The sequence below is a fragment of the Globicephala melas genome, chromosome 13 (assembly GCF_963455315.2).
Source record: "Globicephala melas chromosome 13, mGloMel1.2, whole genome shotgun sequence".
Lineage (NCBI taxonomy): Eukaryota > Metazoa > Chordata > Mammalia > Artiodactyla > Delphinidae > Globicephala > Globicephala melas.
The window spans coordinates 81,252,442-81,271,321 of record NC_083326.1 but is presented as its reverse complement, the minus strand read 5'-3'; the positions used below and the strand labels follow the sequence as shown (position 1 = coordinate 81,271,321).

Sequence of the window (18,880 nt, the reverse complement as noted above, 5' to 3'; positions counted from 1 at the left end):
GGGTCCTGTTAGCTTCTGAGGGGCGAATGACGGCCCATCTGCTTTTATTTATGCATAATATTTATATTCATAGGTGTCCATAAAATGAAGTTGCACTATCTGGACAAATATTGGAAGGGCAGCTTCAAACTCGGGACGATAGGACTGTGTGGGAAGTTGGGAAAAACAATGCTTGGACAGTAGAAGTATTTTAGTGCCATGAGAAAAAAGCATAAACCTGTTTTTTTCCCCAAATTCTAGCATTTTTAATGTATGACCTGGGACAAGCCACGGAATCACTTCCGGGCTCAGTTTTCTTATTTGTAAAATGAGAATATTAACAGCATCTTCATTATAGGGTTTATTGTAGGAATAAAATGCAGGTAAGGAGCTCAGTAATGAATGGGAATGTATAAGAACTATTGTTTATTGTAAATGGTACTTTAAACATGTAAGTTACTCCAGAAAGTCTCTATTTAGAAAAGTAATGGTCATACAGATCATAACCTGAAAGTGATTATTGAAAGGCATCTTGTGTTGCGGCCGGCTTCCCCTGTGTTGACAACCTCTATGGAACAGTATTAATGAACAGGAAAGGGAAGCACAAGACCCCCCATTGTTGCATGTTCTCAGAGTTCTAGAAAGTTCTTTCTTGCAGTGTGTACCTTAGTTCTCAATAAGTGATAATTTGTATGATTGTTTAAATTTGTTTTTCCTCCGTAACTCTAAGCCCTGTGAGGGCAGGAGCTGTAAACCCGTCTTGTTCATTGCTATACCCGCATTGCCTTGGCTTGTACCGTCCTTGGAACATACTAGGTGCTCAATAAATATTCATTGAATGAATGAAAGGTCTTCATTCGCTAGCTCCAGGAAGAAGTGGTGAATGTGAAGTGGTAAAAAGGGACAAACGCCTCTTTTTCTCCCCCTAGTCATCCTCTCTTTCTCAGTTTGAGGCCTGCACCCCCCACTTCCGGCTGTGCCGTGCAGCTTGCGGGATCTTAGTTCCCCCACCAGGGATTGAACCTGGGCCCTTGGCAGTGGAATTGCGGCGTCCTAACCACCAGACCACCAGGGAATTTCCCCAACTCTGATTCTTTTTTTAATTTATTTATCTATTTATTTTTGGCTGCGTTGGGTCTTCGTTGCTGCGCGCGGGCTTTCTCTAGTTGCGGCGAGCGGGGGCTATTCTTCGTTGCGGTGCGCAGGCTTCTCATTGCGGTGGCTTCTCTTGTTGTGGACCATGGGTTTTAGGTGCGTGGGATTCAGTAGTTGTGGCACGTGGGCTCAGTATGTGGCTCACGGGCTGTAGAGCGCAGGCTCAGTAGTTGTGGCGCACGGGCTTAGTTGCTCCACAGCATGTGGCATCTTCCCAGACCAGGGCTCGAACCTGTGTCCCCTGCATTGGCAGGCGGATTCTTAATCACTGCGCCACCAGGGAAGCCAGCCAACTCTGATTCTTAAGCATGATAATCTGATTTTATGTTCTGAAATTATTTTTCCTTTTTTCTACTTTTCCATGGATTGATATGGCCATCCATTTTTATTGCATCATAGTATCCCATATCTGTTTGCCATATTTTTTACTTATAATTTATAAGAACACAAATGGTGTCATACCAGATAAGACCAATATTTCATCCAGCCCTGGCCTCTCTTTCTGACAGGGCATCTAACTGTGTTTTCTGGGAAGATCTGGCATGTTCTGTGCTCGAACGTCAGAGATACATCTTGAATTCCTCTAATTTCTCTCTCATGACTTGTTTTGACTTTGCTGCCTGTGAAGTTATTAAAACCCTTCAAACCATCTCCTATATGCTCTGTTTTCACACTTTTGGGGGGTGGGGGTATACATTTATTTAAACCAAGTTTAAAAATGCATTAGTATGGAAACTGGCTTGCCACAATAGTTCCATGCAACACTGTGAACATATAGAAAGGAAGAATTTTGTTGCATTTTATTATTTCACACACTCACTCTGTGAATTTATTATTTTTTTTAAATATTTATTTATATATTTGGCTGCGCTGGGTCTTAGTTGCAGCATGCAGGATCTAGATCTAGTTCCCGGGATCTAGTTCCCTGACTGGGGATCTAACCCAGGCCCCCTGCATTGGGAGGGCAGAGTCTTAGGCATTAGACCACCAGGGAAATCCCTCATTCTGTTAATTTATTGAGCACTTACTATGTGTCTGGCATTTTGCCAAGGGTATTATACCATATTTCTTAAAACAATTTGTAGCATTAGTCTATAAAACACTGTTCTTTATGAATTTTTCTTGAGTCCTGTGAATGCTGAAGTAGTCCTATGATTTTATTGTTTGAGAAAAAGAATGTAAAAGACACCTTTCTTTTTCTCCATAGTATTTGGGAAAGCGATCCAAGCACTCTCACGAATTAGTGATGAGCTGTGGCTAGACCCTTCTGAAAAAGGTGTAAGTAAGAAATTTAACTAATAGATTAAGGAAAAAAGAAGATGTTTATAAATCCCAGTCCAGATTGAATGTTAACTAGGAAATCCAGAAATTCTAATCAGCCCTTTCACTGTTCATCTTTATTTTACATATCTAAATACATTTAGAGCGTGGTAAACTTAAAAATCATACACAGTTGATTTAAGCCAGAAGAAACAAACTGGTGGTCAAGAGGCTAGACATGGCTTGCAGAAATGTTTTGTGGGGCCTGCACTATGTTTTTTTTAAAAAATGAAATAATATTCTAACAGTAATTGGGAGAGTCCACATAAAAATCTGAATTTCCTGATTCTGTTGAAAACTCAGAAGATCTGATAGTTTGGGGCCTGCATTCCCAAGTGGAAGTAGTTGGCTGACTAACAGTTTCTCCCCTTAGGCGAGGGAAAATTTTGCTGCAATCTTTTTACTCCCTTTTATATTGCCTTCTGCCACTTTGTGCTTTAAAGTTAAGGCCCCTGTGGGCATTTACATTTTTACAATTATAAATATGTTCTTGTTACCAAAAACAAACAAAGAAAAATACAATTTCAGCATGCAGGATTTTAGACTTAATACCTATATATAATATATTCCGTTTAGATGTGTGTACATATGAAAATTAAATGCACACTGTATAATGCAGTCCATATTACATCAGTACTATAACTTATGTGTATAATGTAGTCCATATCATGCAGTTCACATCCCATAGCCTTACTCGGACATACTTCAATGCGATGTTAAACATAATAGAATTTTTTAAATTAAAATTAAATTAAATTAAATTAAATTAAAATTAAAATTTAAAAATTTTTAAATTAATCATTAAAGTTGATTTTTTTCCTGTATAGCTATTATTTTATTTTTCTAGCTTGCTTTAAGATCTATGAATTCTTGTCGGTCAGCATATGGATGTGTCCTCTTCTCGCCTGTGTTTTTTCAACATTATCAATGGTCAACCTCGGTGAAAATGAATGATGGTGACACAATATCTAATTTAAATTGCAAATTGGGAATGAAGGTAAGAGTAAGTGGGCATGGTTTTCTCTTGTATTGTAGAAATATTCATTATATAGGGCATAACACCTATTCTGTACTTAATACTTGGTTTAAATGGCATGCAGGACAGTCTGTTCATTTACGAATATACTTACTCTTCTTTTGTTAGGTTGTTTTTAAACTAATGAAGCAACCATATTAAGTATGTGCTCTTCTATAATGTGTTTGTGTTACAGTCAATTCTGCCTATCTTTAGATGTCTGAATTCCCTCGAAAGAAATGTAGAGAAATGCAAAATATTTACCAGATCTGATAAGTGCAAAGTAGTTATTCAATTCTTCTGCAGACATGGTAGGTATAATTAAATCCAGTTTAAAGTATGTGTGTGTTTTGTTAATATTTTTCATGTTTAGAATATTCAAACTGCATATCAAGACTTCCCATTGCACTATTGCTTAGAATTTGTATAGTTTTGTGGTAGGGCGGTTATAAATATTATCTTACTTGTCTCTGTAGAAGTACTGTGAGTTGATTGGTATTAATTATTTCCTTTTTTGGCTTGTCAGTGGCACAAGCTTTGCCTGCACACAGACCAATTTTTTAAATATCCATCTAAATTCTAACAATTGATTATTCTAAAATTAACTAGCTGCTTGATGATATTCTGTAAGACTGCCTTTGTAACAGTGTTCCTTGGAATGAACAGAAAAGAATAACGCCTACCTGTATTAAAAATGCTCCAGGAGGTAAATAGTATTTTATCTGGGGCTGAAAGAAGCATGGTAACTGGCCCAAGGTCACAGAACTAGTAAGTCACAGAGCCTGGATTTGAGTCCAGCCCCACAATAGTAGGAGCCAAAACCTTCATTCATTCTCGCTGCTACACCAAGAGATTTCCTGCCTCCCAGCCTTGCATGGTAGATATTCAAATGTTGTAGTCATATAGGATTTTACATGGTTAAATATGTATAGCATGGTGGTAAAGTGCATGGACTCTGGAGGTCAACAAGGTCTGGGGTGGAATCCTGCTCTGCCTCTTCCTTGCTGAGACATTGGGCGAATTATTTTACATCTTTGTGCTTCAGTTTCCCTATATGTAAAATGGGGACAATGGTAGTACCAGCCTTCTAGGGTTTTTGTGAAGATTCAATGAGTTACAGGAAGTTATAGTTCTAAAGTGTTTAAAGAAATACCCGGCATATTTTCTAAGAGTTAGCGCTAGTAATATTTATAATGATGGCTGCTATTTTATTTGAAGTTACCAGTTAGGAGTGTATGTTTTAAAAAATCTTGTACTTGTGGTATTGGTCCAAATCTTTTTATAGTGGAATGGTCTTCTGGAAGGTTATATTAGTGTTACGATTTATCTTATATTTCTTAATTTTATCTTACATTTATCTTAATATTTTTATTTCAGATCTTATTTATATTATATTCCTTAATTTTTCCCCTGCAAAATATCAATTTTTAACATTATGTTTTCCTTCTTTGAGCTTCAGTTCATGTTATAGCAGAATCATGTAAAGAGCATGATTAAAAGCCCAGCAAAGGTAGGGGGAGGGATAAATTAGGAGTTTGGGATTAAAATATACACACTACTATATATAAAATAGATAAACAACAAGGACCTACTGTATAGCACAGGGAACTATACTCAATATCTTGTAATAAGCTATAATAGAAAAGAATCTAAAAAAGAATAATATATATATATATGTATAACTGAATCACTTTGCTGTACACCTGAAACTAACACATTGTAAATCAACTATATTTCAGTAAAAATTAAAAAAAAAAAAGCACACACACACACACACAAAAAGCACCACAAGCTCTGACATCTCACAGATTTGGATGTGGATTCTTCTATAATTCTTATTACCTTTGTGACAGTACATAAGCTCTCTGAACCTTCATTTTCTTTTCTCTAGAATGGGGATAATCTTACCTACCCTCAGATTCTGGGGTTGTTGTGAGGATGAAGTGAGATCACATGTGTAAAGCACTTAGTGTGGTGCCTGACACAGAGGCAGTACTGAATAGTCAGTGACTGATGTTATTACAATTATACTCATCCCTTATTTCCAGCTAGATTTTATTTTTTAATTTTTTATTAAAAAAATTTTTTTTTTGGCTGCACCGCGCAGCTTTCAGGATCTTAGTTTCCTGACTGGGGATTGAACCTGGGTCCTCGGCAGTGAAAGCATGGAGTCCTAACCACTGGACCACCAGGGAATTCCCCAGCTAGATTTTAAACAACCAACTTTTCAGCTTCTTAAGTATGTCTCAAGTGGCTTGATTAATGTCCAATACATATTTGTGACTGGTTGATTTTTAATAGCTTTTGTAGGGAAGTTGTATGAATTAGGATGCTATGTCAGTGGTCCCCAACATTTTTGGCACCAGGGACCGGTTTCGTGGAAGACAATTTTTCCACAGACGGGGCTGGGGGGATTGGGATGGTTCAGGCAGTAAAGCCAGTGATGGGTAGCAATGGGGCTCAGCTGCCACTCACCTCCTGCTGTGCGGCCCAGGAGGTGGGGGTGGGGGGGATGGGGACCCCTGCTTTAAGTTACAAATAACAGGGAAAAGAAAAAACCACCCAGAAAATCCAACTCAAACTGACTTAAACAATAAGGAGGAATTTTGGCTCATGTAAACTAAAAGTTCAAAATTAGGTCATAGGTGTGTTTTGATCCAGGCTGCAGCAGCTGCTGCTTCTTCTTTTTAAAATTCTCTCAGGTCTGCATTCCTCTATGTGATTTATAGTAAGGCCAGTTTCTCTTATAAACTTTTTTTTTAACATCTTTATTGGAGTATAATTGCTTTACAGTGGTGTGTTAGTTTCTGCTGTATGACAAAGTGAATCAGCTATGCATATACATATATCCCCATATCTCCTCCCTCTTGACGTCTCCCTCCTCTTATAAATTTTTAATAATGAGGTGACTTCTAGCAGCAGCAGCAGCTGGGGCTACATGCTTGCTCTTTCACATCTGGGGGAGTGAGAGCCATACTTCATACATGCACTGAACAAAAGTGCTTGACTTTGCTCTGATTGGACCAACCTAAACTAATCCTGGGGAGCCAGGGGAATTCCATTCTCTAATTGCCTTGGCTTATTGCCATATGTGGACCAAATTCAATTGCAAGGGGGATAAGATTACATCAATTGATTTATACCAATGAGGGCCCACAAGTGATACTGGAAGTGAAGTCAGTCCCACCCAAACCTCATGGCTGCTACATAACAGGGAAGGATGGCTCAGGAAGGAAGGGGGAAGTAGGGGATAGATGCTGATACCCAGTAATTGGGGTAAATAGTTATACTTTCCAAAACTGTATGTACCCAGGAAATTATGTTTGCAATTTTATTTTTATAATCTGGTGGAGAAACATCGTTCAAATTTAGTTGAGAAAAATCACCTGGGCAGAGATATCCAATAAACTGCTAGAAATACATATTTGGAACTGGGAAGAAATTAAAGACAGTGAAGTAAATTTGGCTCTCTTATTGATAGAAAACAATTGCAAAGGCATGAGCCACTAAAAAAGACTAACTTCTCTGAATCTAACCATAAGTGGTTTCCAGAACGGTGATTTCTTAGGTTATTTAGCATCTGCTAATAGGAAAAAAAAAAAAAGTGATTTATGTCATCAAGAACCAAGGTTCATATGAAATATTTACCTGCCTAATAATAATTCTATCAATTCTCTGTATTGTCATTGGCACTGGCCCCAGAGTGGCTAAAAATGAGTCAGTGAATTGTCCCTGAAGAACATGCTCTGATCTAAAGCACCTGCTAATAAGTTCTGTCCTGCTCAAGAAGACAGATCTCCGACAGAGAGGGGCTTCCATACGAGCGGTGCACTGGCTATTGTGTGAAAATAAAACCCTGATTCATACATGTATATTAATGACATGGTGTCAAGAGGGCAGAATTTCCACTTCTCGGTTTTAAGGTTTTGTAAAAGGGCATTCTACAGATATGCTAATGACTTTAAACTTGCATAACAGTGAACTTAAAGGGATTGGGAAACATTTGCCAACTTATAAGTATCACTAACCTCTGAAATTCCAAACCCCACAAATGGAACATCTCCAAAATAATGCTTGTTCCTTAGCTGTACCTCTTTAAGTTTGAAAGAGTTCTCTGGAGCCACTGAGGGAAGTTGCAAATTGAGCTATGAAACGGCAAGCAGAATTCTATCATAGCATCAGATATGCCATGGCTGGCAGCTGATGGCATAAGGCAGTGCTCCTCAAGCCGTCCATGGACTGGCTGCTGGACCTCAAATTGTCTGTTACTGGTCTGTGAGAAGATAAGGAGCTTATGTCAGAATTTAAGTCAACCACATTACTAGGCATTCTCTTTAGTTCAGCTGTTTTGTTTTTGTTTCAATAGTGAGATTTCTCAATGAAGGAAGAGATTCTGGTGAAAATTCCTTGTCTCTTATAGTCCAGTACTTTGTGCAGCATTAGATAAAATCAATAATGATACAGAGGAAACAGGACTTCTAAATTTTTATCCTGTTTGCATTCTATCAAGGAAAATTATTATTAAGCTGGAAGACTAGAAAAACCACAATGAAGAGGTACACCAAGCCAAGTTGCTTTAAAAAGAGCACAGGGGGCTCGTGCCCCGGTCCGGGAGGACACCGCGTGCCGCGGAGCGGCTGGGCCCGTGAGCCATGGCCGCTGGGCCTGCGCGTCCGGAGCCTGTGCTCCGCGGCGGGAGGGGCCACAGCAGTGAGAGGCCCGCGTGCTGCAGAAAACAAAAGCAAAAAACAAACAAAAAAGAGCACAATGGATGTACTTGGGGCAACAGATTCATAGGAGAGAAAGGTGAAGAGGAAGGGCTATCTAGGTGGTAGCATCACATGTGGGTAAATTTCTTTTTTTTTTTAAACGTCTTTATTGGAGTATAACTGCTTTACAATGGTGTGTTAGTTTCTGCTTTTATAACAAAGTGAATCAGCTATACATATACATATATCCCCATATCTCCTCCCTCTTGCGTCTCCCTCCCCCCGCCCTATCCCACCCCTCTAGGTGGTTACAAAGCACCCAGTTGATCTCCCTGTGCTATGCGGCTGCTTCCCACTAGCTATCTATTTTATAATTAGTAGTATATATAAGTCCATGCCATTCTCTCACTTCGTCCCAGCTTACCCTTCCCCTGCCCGTGTCCTCAAGTCCATTCTCTACATCTGCGTCTTTATTCCTGCCCTGCCCCTAGGTTCTTCATAACCTTTTTTTTTTTTTTTAGATTCCATATATATGTGTTAGCATACAGTATTTGTTTTTCTCTTTCTAACTTACTTCACTCTGTATGACAGACTCTAGGTCCATCCACCTCACTACAAATAACTCAATTTCGTTTCTTTTTATGACTGAGTAATATGCCATTGTATATATGTGCCACATCTTCTTTATCCATTCATCTGTCGATGGACATTTAGGTTGGTCCCATGTCCTGGCTATTGTAAATAATGCTGCAATGAACACTGTGGTACATGACTCTTTTTGAATTACGGTTTTCTCAGGGTGTATGCCCAGTAGTGGGATTGCTGGGTCGTATGGTTGTTCTGTTTTTAGTTTTTTAAGGAACCTCCATACTGTTCTCCATAGTGGGTGTATCTATTTACATTCCCACCGACAGTGCAAGAGGGTTTCCTTTTCTCCACACCCTCTCCAGCATTTATTGTTTGTAGATTTTTTGATGATGGCCATTCTGACTGGTGTGAGGTGATACCTCATTGTAGTTTTGATTTGCATTTCTCTAATGATTAGTGATGTTGAGCATTCTTTCACATGTTTGTTGGCTATCTGTATATCTTCTTTGGAGAAATGTCTATTTAGGTCTTCTGTCTATTTTTGGATTGGGTTGTTTGTTTTTTTGATATTGAGCTGCATGAGCTGCTTGTAAATTTTGGAGATTAATCCTTTGTCGTTTGCAAATATTTTCTTCATTTGCAAATATTTTCTCCCATTCTGAGAATTGTCTTTTCGTCTTGTTTATGGTTTCCTTTGCTGTGCAAAAGGTTTTAAGTTTCATTAGGTCCCATTTGTTTATTTTTGTTTTTATTTCCATTTCTCTAGGAGGTGGGTCAAAAAGGATCTTGCTGTGATTTATGTCATAGAGTGTTCTGCCTATGTTTTCCTCTAAGAGTTTTATAGTGTCTGGCCTTACATTTAGGTCTTTAATCCATTTTGAGTTTATTTTTGTATATGGTGTTAGGGAGCATTCTAATTTCATTCTTTTACATGTAGCTGTCCAGTTTTCCCAGCACCACTTATTGAAGAGGCTGTCTTTTCTTCATTGTATGTTTTTGCCTTCAAATCAAAAATAAGGTGACCATATGTGTGTGGGTTTATCTCTGGGCTTTCTATCCTGTTCCATTGATCTATATTTCTGTTTTTGTGCCAGTACCATACTGTCTTGATTACTGCAGCTTTGTAGTATAGTCTGAAGTCAAGGAGCCTGATTCCTTGACTTGACTTTTCTTTCTTAAGATTGCTTGGCTAGGGCTTCCCTGGTGGCACAGTGGTTGAGAGTCCGCCTGCCGATGCAGGGGACACAGGTTTGTGCCCTGGTCCGGGAAGATCCCACATGCCGTGGAGCGGCTGGGCCCGTGAGCTATGGCTGCTGAGCCTGCGCGTCCAGAGTCTGTGCTCCGCAACGGGAGAGGCCACAACACTGAGAGGCCCGCGTACCGCCAAAAAAAAAAAAAAAAAAAGATTGCTTGGCTATTCAGGGTCTTTTGCATTTCCATACAAATTGTGAAATTTTTTGTTCTAGTTCTGTGAAAAATGCCATTGGTAGTTTGATAGGGATTGCATTGAATCTGTAGATTGCTTTGGGTAGTATAGTCATTTTCACAGTGTTGATTCTTCCAATCCAAGAACATGGTATATCTCTCCATCTGTTGGTATCATCTTTAATTTCTTTCATCAGTGTTTTATAGTTTTCTGCATACAGGTCTTTTGTCTTCTTAGGTAGGTTTATTCCTAGGTATTTTATTCTTTTTGTTGCAATGGTAAATGGGAGTGTTTCCTTAATTTCTCTTTCAGGTTTTTCATCATTAGTGTATAGGAATGCAAGAGATTTCTGTGCATTAATTTTGTATCCTGCTGCTTTACCAAATTCAGTGATTAGCTCTAGTAGTTTTGTGGTAGCATCTTTAGGATTCTCTCTATATAATATCATGTTATCTGCAAACAGTGACAGCTTTACTTCTTCTTTTCTGATTTGGATTCCTTTTATTTCTTTTTCTTCTCTGATTGCTGTGGCTAAAACTTGCAAAACGATGTTGAATAATAGTGGTGAGAGTGGGCAACCTTGTCTTGTTCCTGATCTTAGTGGAAATGGTTTCAGTTTTTCACCATTGAGAACAATGTTGGCTGTGGGTTTGTCATGTATGGCCTTTATTATGTTGAGGTGAGTTCCTTCTATGCGTACTTTCTGGAGGGTTTTTATCATAAATGTGTTGAATTTTGTCAAAAGCTTTCTCTGCATCTATTGAGATGACCATATGGTTTTTCTCCTTCAATTTGCTAATATGGTGTATCACGTTGATTGATTTGCATATATTAAAGAATCCTTGCATTCCTGGGATAAACCCCACTTGATCATGGTGTATGATCCGTTTAATGTGCTGTTGGATTCTGTTTGCTAGTATTTTGTTGAGGATTTTTGCATCTATGTTCATCAGTAATATTGGCCTGTAGTTTTTTTTCCTAGTGACACCTTTGTCTGGTTTTGGTATCAGGGTGATGGTGGCCTCGTAGAATGAGTTTGGGAGTGTTCCTCCCTCTGCTATATTTTGGAAGACTTTGAGAAGGATAGGTGTTAGCTCTTCTCTAAATGTTTGATAGAATTTGCCTGTGAAGGCATCTGGTCCTGGGCTAAATTTCTAATAGTCAGAAATGGGAAGGCATTCTATGATGAGGGAGCAGTGTGGTCAAAGGTATAGACTGCAAGTGTTTAGCGTATGTTAAGGAAAAAGGGGAAGGAAGCAAGTAGCAAGAAAAAAAGCATCAGGGATGACAAAGAAATAAGGCATTTCTCAGCTTGGACATCCTCGGCAATGCCAATAGAACATTCACCCAAGTCAGGTATTTGTTATAGAGATATGATTGTGCTTGTATATGCATGGGCTATTTCTGAAGAATACCTAAGAAACTGGTAACCGTAGTTACCTCTGAGTAGGGTACTGGGGTGGCAGGAGTCAGAGGTGGAGGGTGACTTATTTTCACTGTCTATTCTTTGGTATCTTTTGAATTTTATACCATGTACATCTATTACCTTCTATTACCTATCCATCTAAAAGTAACTTGAAAATATTTTTTAAAATAGGTAAGATATGCCAACTTTTGAGCTTTGTGTCTTCCCAAAATAGCAGCCACAGTAATCCCTTTAAAATAGGTCAGATTATGTTACTCCAGTGCTTAAAACTCTCAAAAAGCTCACCATTTTACCCAAGGTAAAAGCCGAAGATCTTACAATGGCCAGTAAGATACCACATGATCTGGGAGTCCCAGGCTGGGTCCCTGTTCCCTCTGCCTAGCAAGCTCCTTCTCCAGATAGCACATGGTTTGCTCTTTCAAAGACCTCCTTCAGTCTTGCTCAAATGGCATCTTTTCCATGAGGTCTTCCTTGACCTCCTTATTTGAAATTGCTGCCCACCACCACCGGCACTCCCCAGCCCCCTTTCAGCTTTCCTTTTCTCCTGTGCTACTTATCACTATGTGACAGACCAATTATTTTACTTTTTCTTTTTTTGGCTGCACCGCACGGCATGCAGGATCTTAGTTCCCCGACCAGGGAGCAAACCTGTGCCCCCTGCAGTGAAAGCGCAGGCTTAACAATTGGACCACCAGGGAAGTACTGCTTTTGATTTTCTTATTGTTTGCCTCCCTTCGCTAGAATGTAAGCTCTGTGAGGTCAGAAATTTTTGTCTGAGTTGTTCTTTGCTAGTCCACAGCTCCCAAATTCATCCCTGTGTGTTTCCCTACTTTGAATCTCAGCTGGCCTTGGAGTTGCTTTTATATCAATAGAATGAACTAGAAGTGATGTTGTGTGAGTTCCGAGTCTAGGCCTCAAGAGGCCTGTCAGCTTCCACTGTTAAACTAAGAACATTTTCATCAGCATGAGAATAAGCACAGCCCAGCGAAGACTCCTGGAAGATAGGAGACCATGTGGTGAGAGGCCCCAGCCATCCCGGCTGTCCCTGTTGTCCCAACTGTGAGGCCCCAGATATGAATATGAGGCCATTCAAAATGATCCAGCCACAGCTAAGCCAACCCAAACCAGAGGAGCCACTCAGCTGAATTGTTAGAAATAACAAATGTTTGTTATTTTGAGCCACTAAATTTCTGATTAAATTTTGTGGTTTGTTATCCATTAAAAACCAACTGATCAGGAATTCCTTGATGGCGCAGTGGTTAAGAATCCGCCTGCCAATGCAGGGGACACAGATTAGAGCCCTGGTCCGGGAAGATCCCACATGCCGCGGAGCAACTAAGCCCGTGAGCCACAACTACTGAGCCCGTGTGCCACAACTACTGAAGCCTGCACACCTAGAGCCCATGTTCTGCAACAAGAGAAGCCACTGCAAGGAGAAGCCCACGCACCACAATGAAGAGTAGCCCCCACTCGCCGCAACTAGAGAAAGACCGCATGCAGCAACAAAGACCCAACACAGCCAAAAAAATAATTAATTAATTAAAAAAAAAAAAAAAAACCTAAGTGGTCAGGGACTTCCCTGGCTGTCCAGTGGTTAAGACTCCGCACTCCCAATGCAGGGGGCACAGTTTCGATCCCTGGTCATGAAGGTCACACATGCCTCACTGCGCGGTCAAAAAAAAAAAACAACAAAACAAAAGAAAAGAACAACTGATCAGCCTTGTACATAGTAAGTGCTCAGTAAATATTTATGAAAATAATAAATATTGCTGTTGTTATTAATTCAGTTAAAAAATAAGTTGAGAAATGTTTATAGCGAATCCTTTTGATTCTTATTATAACATTATTATGCTGTAGAAAGTTATAGCCCACCTGGATTTTATTACACGGGCTCCATATTCAAACTCAGATTCAGAAAAAAAAAAGAGAGATAAAACAAACTTAGATTCAAATTCTAGCAATACTTGTTAAAATAGCATAGCCTTGAAGTCATTTAACAGAGCTAGAGCTATACTTTCCTCTTCTGAGATCAAGTACCTATCCCATAGGCATATTGTGAGGATCAGAGGTAATGTACGTACAACATATCCTACAGTTGCCGGTACATTGGGCCGTAGCCATTATTGCTCCACACTCCTCTCCTCCTCTCAGAGGGAAAGAATTCACAGACCGGATGCTCACGTTTTACTTTTAAAGTTCCCATCCAAAAATATTAGTTTGGATGAAAAATACTGAAAAAGAATCATAGACATATGATCTGTAGTGGGCAATTACTATTTTACACACAATTTAAGAAATTACCTGTATTTCAAAAGAATGTGGGAACTCTACTGCCTAATTGGTTGGAGGGTGTGACATGTTACATGGTGTCCACTAGGGAGCGATAAACACATGCATTAAGGGATAGTGCTTCTTGTAAGCTTTGTGCACCTGTCAGATATTAAATATTACTTTAATTTTATTATTTTAATCTGGCTCTGAAACTTAAAGACTTTTAAAAATCTGTTAATTTTGCACTTAAAATTATTAACGGGTTGCTTTATTATTTTTAAGGTATTAAAAGGATTCATAATTTGTGTTTTCAAGAAAGTCAGCCTTTGCAAGTTATTTTTGAAAAGAATATGTGTTCTAATACACTAGTGATTCAACCAAGGTAATGAGTTCTCTGTTGTTTATTTTTATTTTTCTGAATATATTATGGTCACAGAGTAAAGAATTAATAGCCTAGAGCTTTTAAATCAGTTACATTTTTTTAAGCTAACACTGGACTTGTAGAAATCACCTTAAAGGATCAAGAGGAAACCTTGAGAAAGGTAAAAGTAGATAATAATAACTGCCTAATGGTAGAAATAATAATTTAGTGGCCAAAATATTCTAGAAGTATCCCATCAATGGCTTTCTACATCAAGTGGTATTAAGAGAAAAATATATTATCTAATAATACTTTGCATTTTTATGGTTCCTTCTATCTGAGTCTTAACACACACAGCATGAGGAAATTTTAACACTTTTTACATGAACTGATTTTATCCCTAAGTGTTTGTTTGTTTGTTTTTTCTAGAGAATGAGTGGGACATATTTGTCAGTGAAAGGTACTCAATTTTTCAGTTAAGCTGTAGCTTAAACATTAATTACTTTGTAAGCCAAAAGATATTTTATCCTTATTGTTTTTCAAATTACAAAAGAAATACATGCTCCTTGCAATACATCTAAAATTTATAGAAGAGTGCAGAGATGAAAAATGGAAGTCTTTCTCCTCTACTTGCCACATATATCCCACTTGGCAGGGGTTTAACATCTATTAACAATTTGGTGTAATCCTTCTATATCATCTTCTATTTATAGCCAGTCTTTCTATAACTTTCTTTTTCCCTATAGCTATGGATATCTTTCTTTCTCTCTTTTTCTCCTCTCTCAAATTTATATCACCTACTAGACACATACATAGTTTTTTAAAAGAAAATGTCCTACTATCCTTATTGTTTGGCAACTTTCTTTTTTAGTGTCTATGTCAGTTTAAATCAATTTTTTTTTTTTTTTTTTTTTTTTTTGCGGTGCGCGGGCCTCTCACTGCTGTGGCCCCTCCCGTTGCGGAGCACAGGCTCCGGACGCGCAGGCTCAGCGGCCATGGCTCACGGGCCCAGCCGCTCCGCGGCATGTGGGATCTTCCCGGACCAGGGCATGAACCCGTGTCCCCTGCATCGACAGGCAGACTCTCAACCACTGCGCCACCAGGGAAGCCCTAGTTAAATCAATTTTATTCTTTTTAATGATTGCATAATTTTTACTTGTATGAGTGAACCATAATTTAGTTACACATTACCCTATTTGTGAAAAAGTTGGTTGTTTCCGACTTTTTGCCATCACAAACAATGCTGCTGGTAGTGCATAAGATAGTGTATTAGTTACCTATTTCTGTGAAGCAAATTTCCCCATAACTTAAAGCTTTAAAAAAACCCAGACATTTATTACTTCAAAATAATAAGTGTGACTTAGCTGGGTACTTTTGGCTCAAGGTTTCTCATGAGGTTGAAGTCAAGCCATCAGCCAGGGCTGTGGTCTCATCTGAAGGCTGAACTTGGAGAATTTCACTCCCAAGCTCACTGACATGGCTGTGGGAGGCCTCAGAAAGTCAGCTTCTAAGCTCACCCATGTAGTTGCTGGTAGACCTCAGTTCCTCACCATGCAGGCCTCTTTGTAGGCTGGCCGATTGTCCTCACAACATGGCACCTGGTAACCAGAGAGAGAGAGAGAGAGAGAGAGAGAGAGAGAGAGAGAGAGAGAGGAAAGAGAGAAGGAAACTCCTATTATGGAAGACATAGTCTTTTTTTTTTTTAATATAAAAAAAAGTCATTTTTTGGTGTTTATTTTATTACTAGGGAGTTTGAGCATCTTTCCATATATTTATTAGCAATTTGTATTTTTCTTCCTTTTTGAATTGCACATTCATATTGTCATTTCTGGTATCAGGTTGTTTAGTATCTTGTACAACACCTCTCCCTTAACACTGGAAAAGTTTCCAGATTAATTTGGTAGGTGTTCCTGACATTTTGGCATTGAGAAACTCTGCTAATCTAATGTCTATTAGCAGGTTAACACTAACATTACAGAAATTCTAAGAATCTCATTTTTATCTGACCTCACCTCAATTTAAAAAATAGGCCAGGGCTTCCCTGGTGGCGCAATGGTTAAGAATCCGCCTGCCAGTGCAGGGGACACGGGTTTGAGCCCTGGTCCGGGAAGATCCCACATGCTGTGGAGCAGCTAAGCCCCTGTAACACAGCTACTGAGCCTGCGTTCTAGAGACCGTGAGCCACAACCACTGAGCCCACGTGCCACAACTACTGAAGCCCACGTGCCTAGAGCCCGTGCTTCGCAACAAGATAAGCCACCACAATGAGAAGCCCGTGCACCACAAGAAAGAGTAGCCCTGGCTCGCCGCAACTAGAGAAAGCCTGTGTGCAGCAATGAAGAACAAAACAAAACAAAACAAACAAAAAATAGGCCAGAACTTTTAATGCAATAATAAAAAGATAATAAGTAACCTAACTAAAAAATGGGCAAAGGATTTGAATGGACATTTTTCCAAAGAACGTATGCAAATGGCCAACAAGCACATGAAAAGGATGATCAACATCATTTGTTGTTAGGGAAATGCAAATCAAACAATTTTAAATCTGTGAATTGTGTAGAACGTGAGTTATATCTCAGTAAAGGTGTTTTTAAAAAGCGAGCCCAGGGCTTCCCTGGTGGCGCAGTGGTTGAGAGTCCGTCTGCCGATGCAGGGGAGACGGGTTTGTGCCCCGGTGCGGGAAGATCCTACATGCCGCGGAGCGGCTGGCCCGTGAACCATGGCCGCTGAGCCAGCGCGTCCGCAGCCTGTGCTCCACAACGGGAGAGGCCACAACAGTGAGAGGCCTGCGTACTGAAAAAAAAAAAAAAAGGGAGCCCAGGATGAAAGGACATTTGGGATGTCAGGACAACCTTGAAAGATATAGTTAATAATCTAGGACAAGTGACAAAGGGAAAGAGAATACAGGCAGCAGACTGCTTGTAAACCTCTACCCCTCGACTGCGTCTCCAGCATAGTTCACCCCAGTTCTGTGTGAACATCTCCATTTTCTACTATCTCCCTTAGGAGTATGATCCCAGGTCATTTTTGTTAAAAAATGTATTGGGGATGTGAAAGCATAGAATTAAAGATATTTTATTCTAGTGTTTGGTTTATTCTGCAGTTTTCACATGTTTTACTTAGAATATATTTTGCTATTCTCTTGGCCTTCAAATGATGTTGTAATTCTTTCTTATTTTTGGCTGCAGCCGAGCGGCTTTCAGAATCTTAGTTCCCTGACCAAGGATTGATCCCAGCCCCCATCAGTGAAAGCGCCGGGTCCTAACCACTGGACCGCCAGGGGATTCCTAATGTTGTAATTTTAAGATATACTAAAAATATACCAGCTCATATAGAAGAATGAAGATAGGTCTTTTGGGTAGATTTTTCTAAATCCAGGACAATTAACCTATTTATTTCCAGGTTAAAGATGAGTCCCATTTAATATGATAATTTCTTTCTGTTTGTTCTTCAAATAATGTACTACTGTTCCTTACATTTTATAGAGTGCTTGCTGAGGCAACTGTTCTTTTTACATCGAGTCAAGAGGAAGTTACTCTTGCTGTTACTCCACTGAACGTTTGCATTAAGAGTTCTAATGAGGAATCAATGGGTAAGGATTATATCTGTCACTGTGCTTTCATAGAATATTACTTCCTGGCTTTCCTGATAACTGTACGGTTATACAGTAAATATTAGTGACATAATACTTTTTCTTGTCTAAAAGGCAGTAAAATGTAGAAAGATCATTAAAATTTTTAAGAGACCTGAGAAATTTGTCACAATCAGTAATTAAAATACTTGGCTTTGAAATTCAGATTGTTTTATAATTAGGAGAATGGGACTTCTCTGGTTGCACAGTGGTTAAGAACCACTGGGCCAATGCAGGGGACACAGGTTCGAGCCCTGGTCTGGGAAGATCCCACATCCGCAGAGCAACTAACCCATGAGCCACAACTACTGAGCCCGAGTGCCACAACTACTGAAGCCTTCATGCCTAGAGCCTGTGCTCCGCAACGAAGAGAAGCCACCGCAATGAGAAACCTGTGCACCGTGAGGAAGAGTAGCCCCTGCTCTCCGCAACTAGAGAAAGCCTGCACGCAGCAATGAAGACCCAACACAGCCAAAAATAAATAAATAAATAAATGTATTAAAAAAATAAAATTAGAATGGTTACTGAGAAAAATATTTTTTCAGTTAAAATTTTAAGGTCTATTTCTCATCCTTTGTATTTAGCATAAAGAAAAATTAAGAGGCCAGCAATCCAGTTGAGATGATCTTTGACCACATAAAAAGGAAAAGTAACTTTAAGTTAGAAATGTAAGATATTCCAGATGGCAAATATATAGGACAGAAAATATGAATATTTCTTAATGAATGAAATATTTTTTATAAATTTATTTATTTTATTTTGGGCACAGGCTCTAGGTGCGTGGGCTTCAGTAGTTGCGGCACGTGGGCTCAGTAGTTGTGGCTGGCGGGCTCTAGAGCACAGGCTCAGTAGTTGTGGTGCATGGGCTTAGTTGATCCGCAGCATGTGGGACCTTCCTGGACCAGGGCTCAAACCCATGTCCTCTGCATTGGCAGGCGGATTCTTAACCACTGCACCACCAGGGAAGCCCCAACGTGAATATTAAGTCAGCTCTTCTAA

General features: G+C 39.4%; 1 protein-coding gene across 1 annotated transcript in view; it reads left to right on the top strand.

Moving 5' to 3' along the window:
- The first annotated feature begins 2,358 nt into the window (after positions 1–2,358).
- RAD9B (RAD9 checkpoint clamp component B) overlaps positions 2,359–18,880 on the top strand; it is a 28,796-nt gene continuing 12,274 nt past the window's right edge. Inside the window, exons 1-5 of the mRNA XM_030860308.2 lie at positions 2,359–2,412; positions 3,302–3,451; positions 3,666–3,780; positions 14,172–14,271; positions 17,736–17,842. Coding sequence (XP_030716168.2) covers positions 3,317–3,451; positions 3,666–3,780; positions 14,172–14,271; positions 17,736–17,842 — 457 coding nt within the window. The 5' untranslated portion in view covers positions 2,359–2,412; positions 3,302–3,316. The remainder of the gene's footprint in view (positions 2,413–3,301; positions 3,452–3,665; positions 3,781–14,171; positions 14,272–17,735; positions 17,843–18,880) is intronic.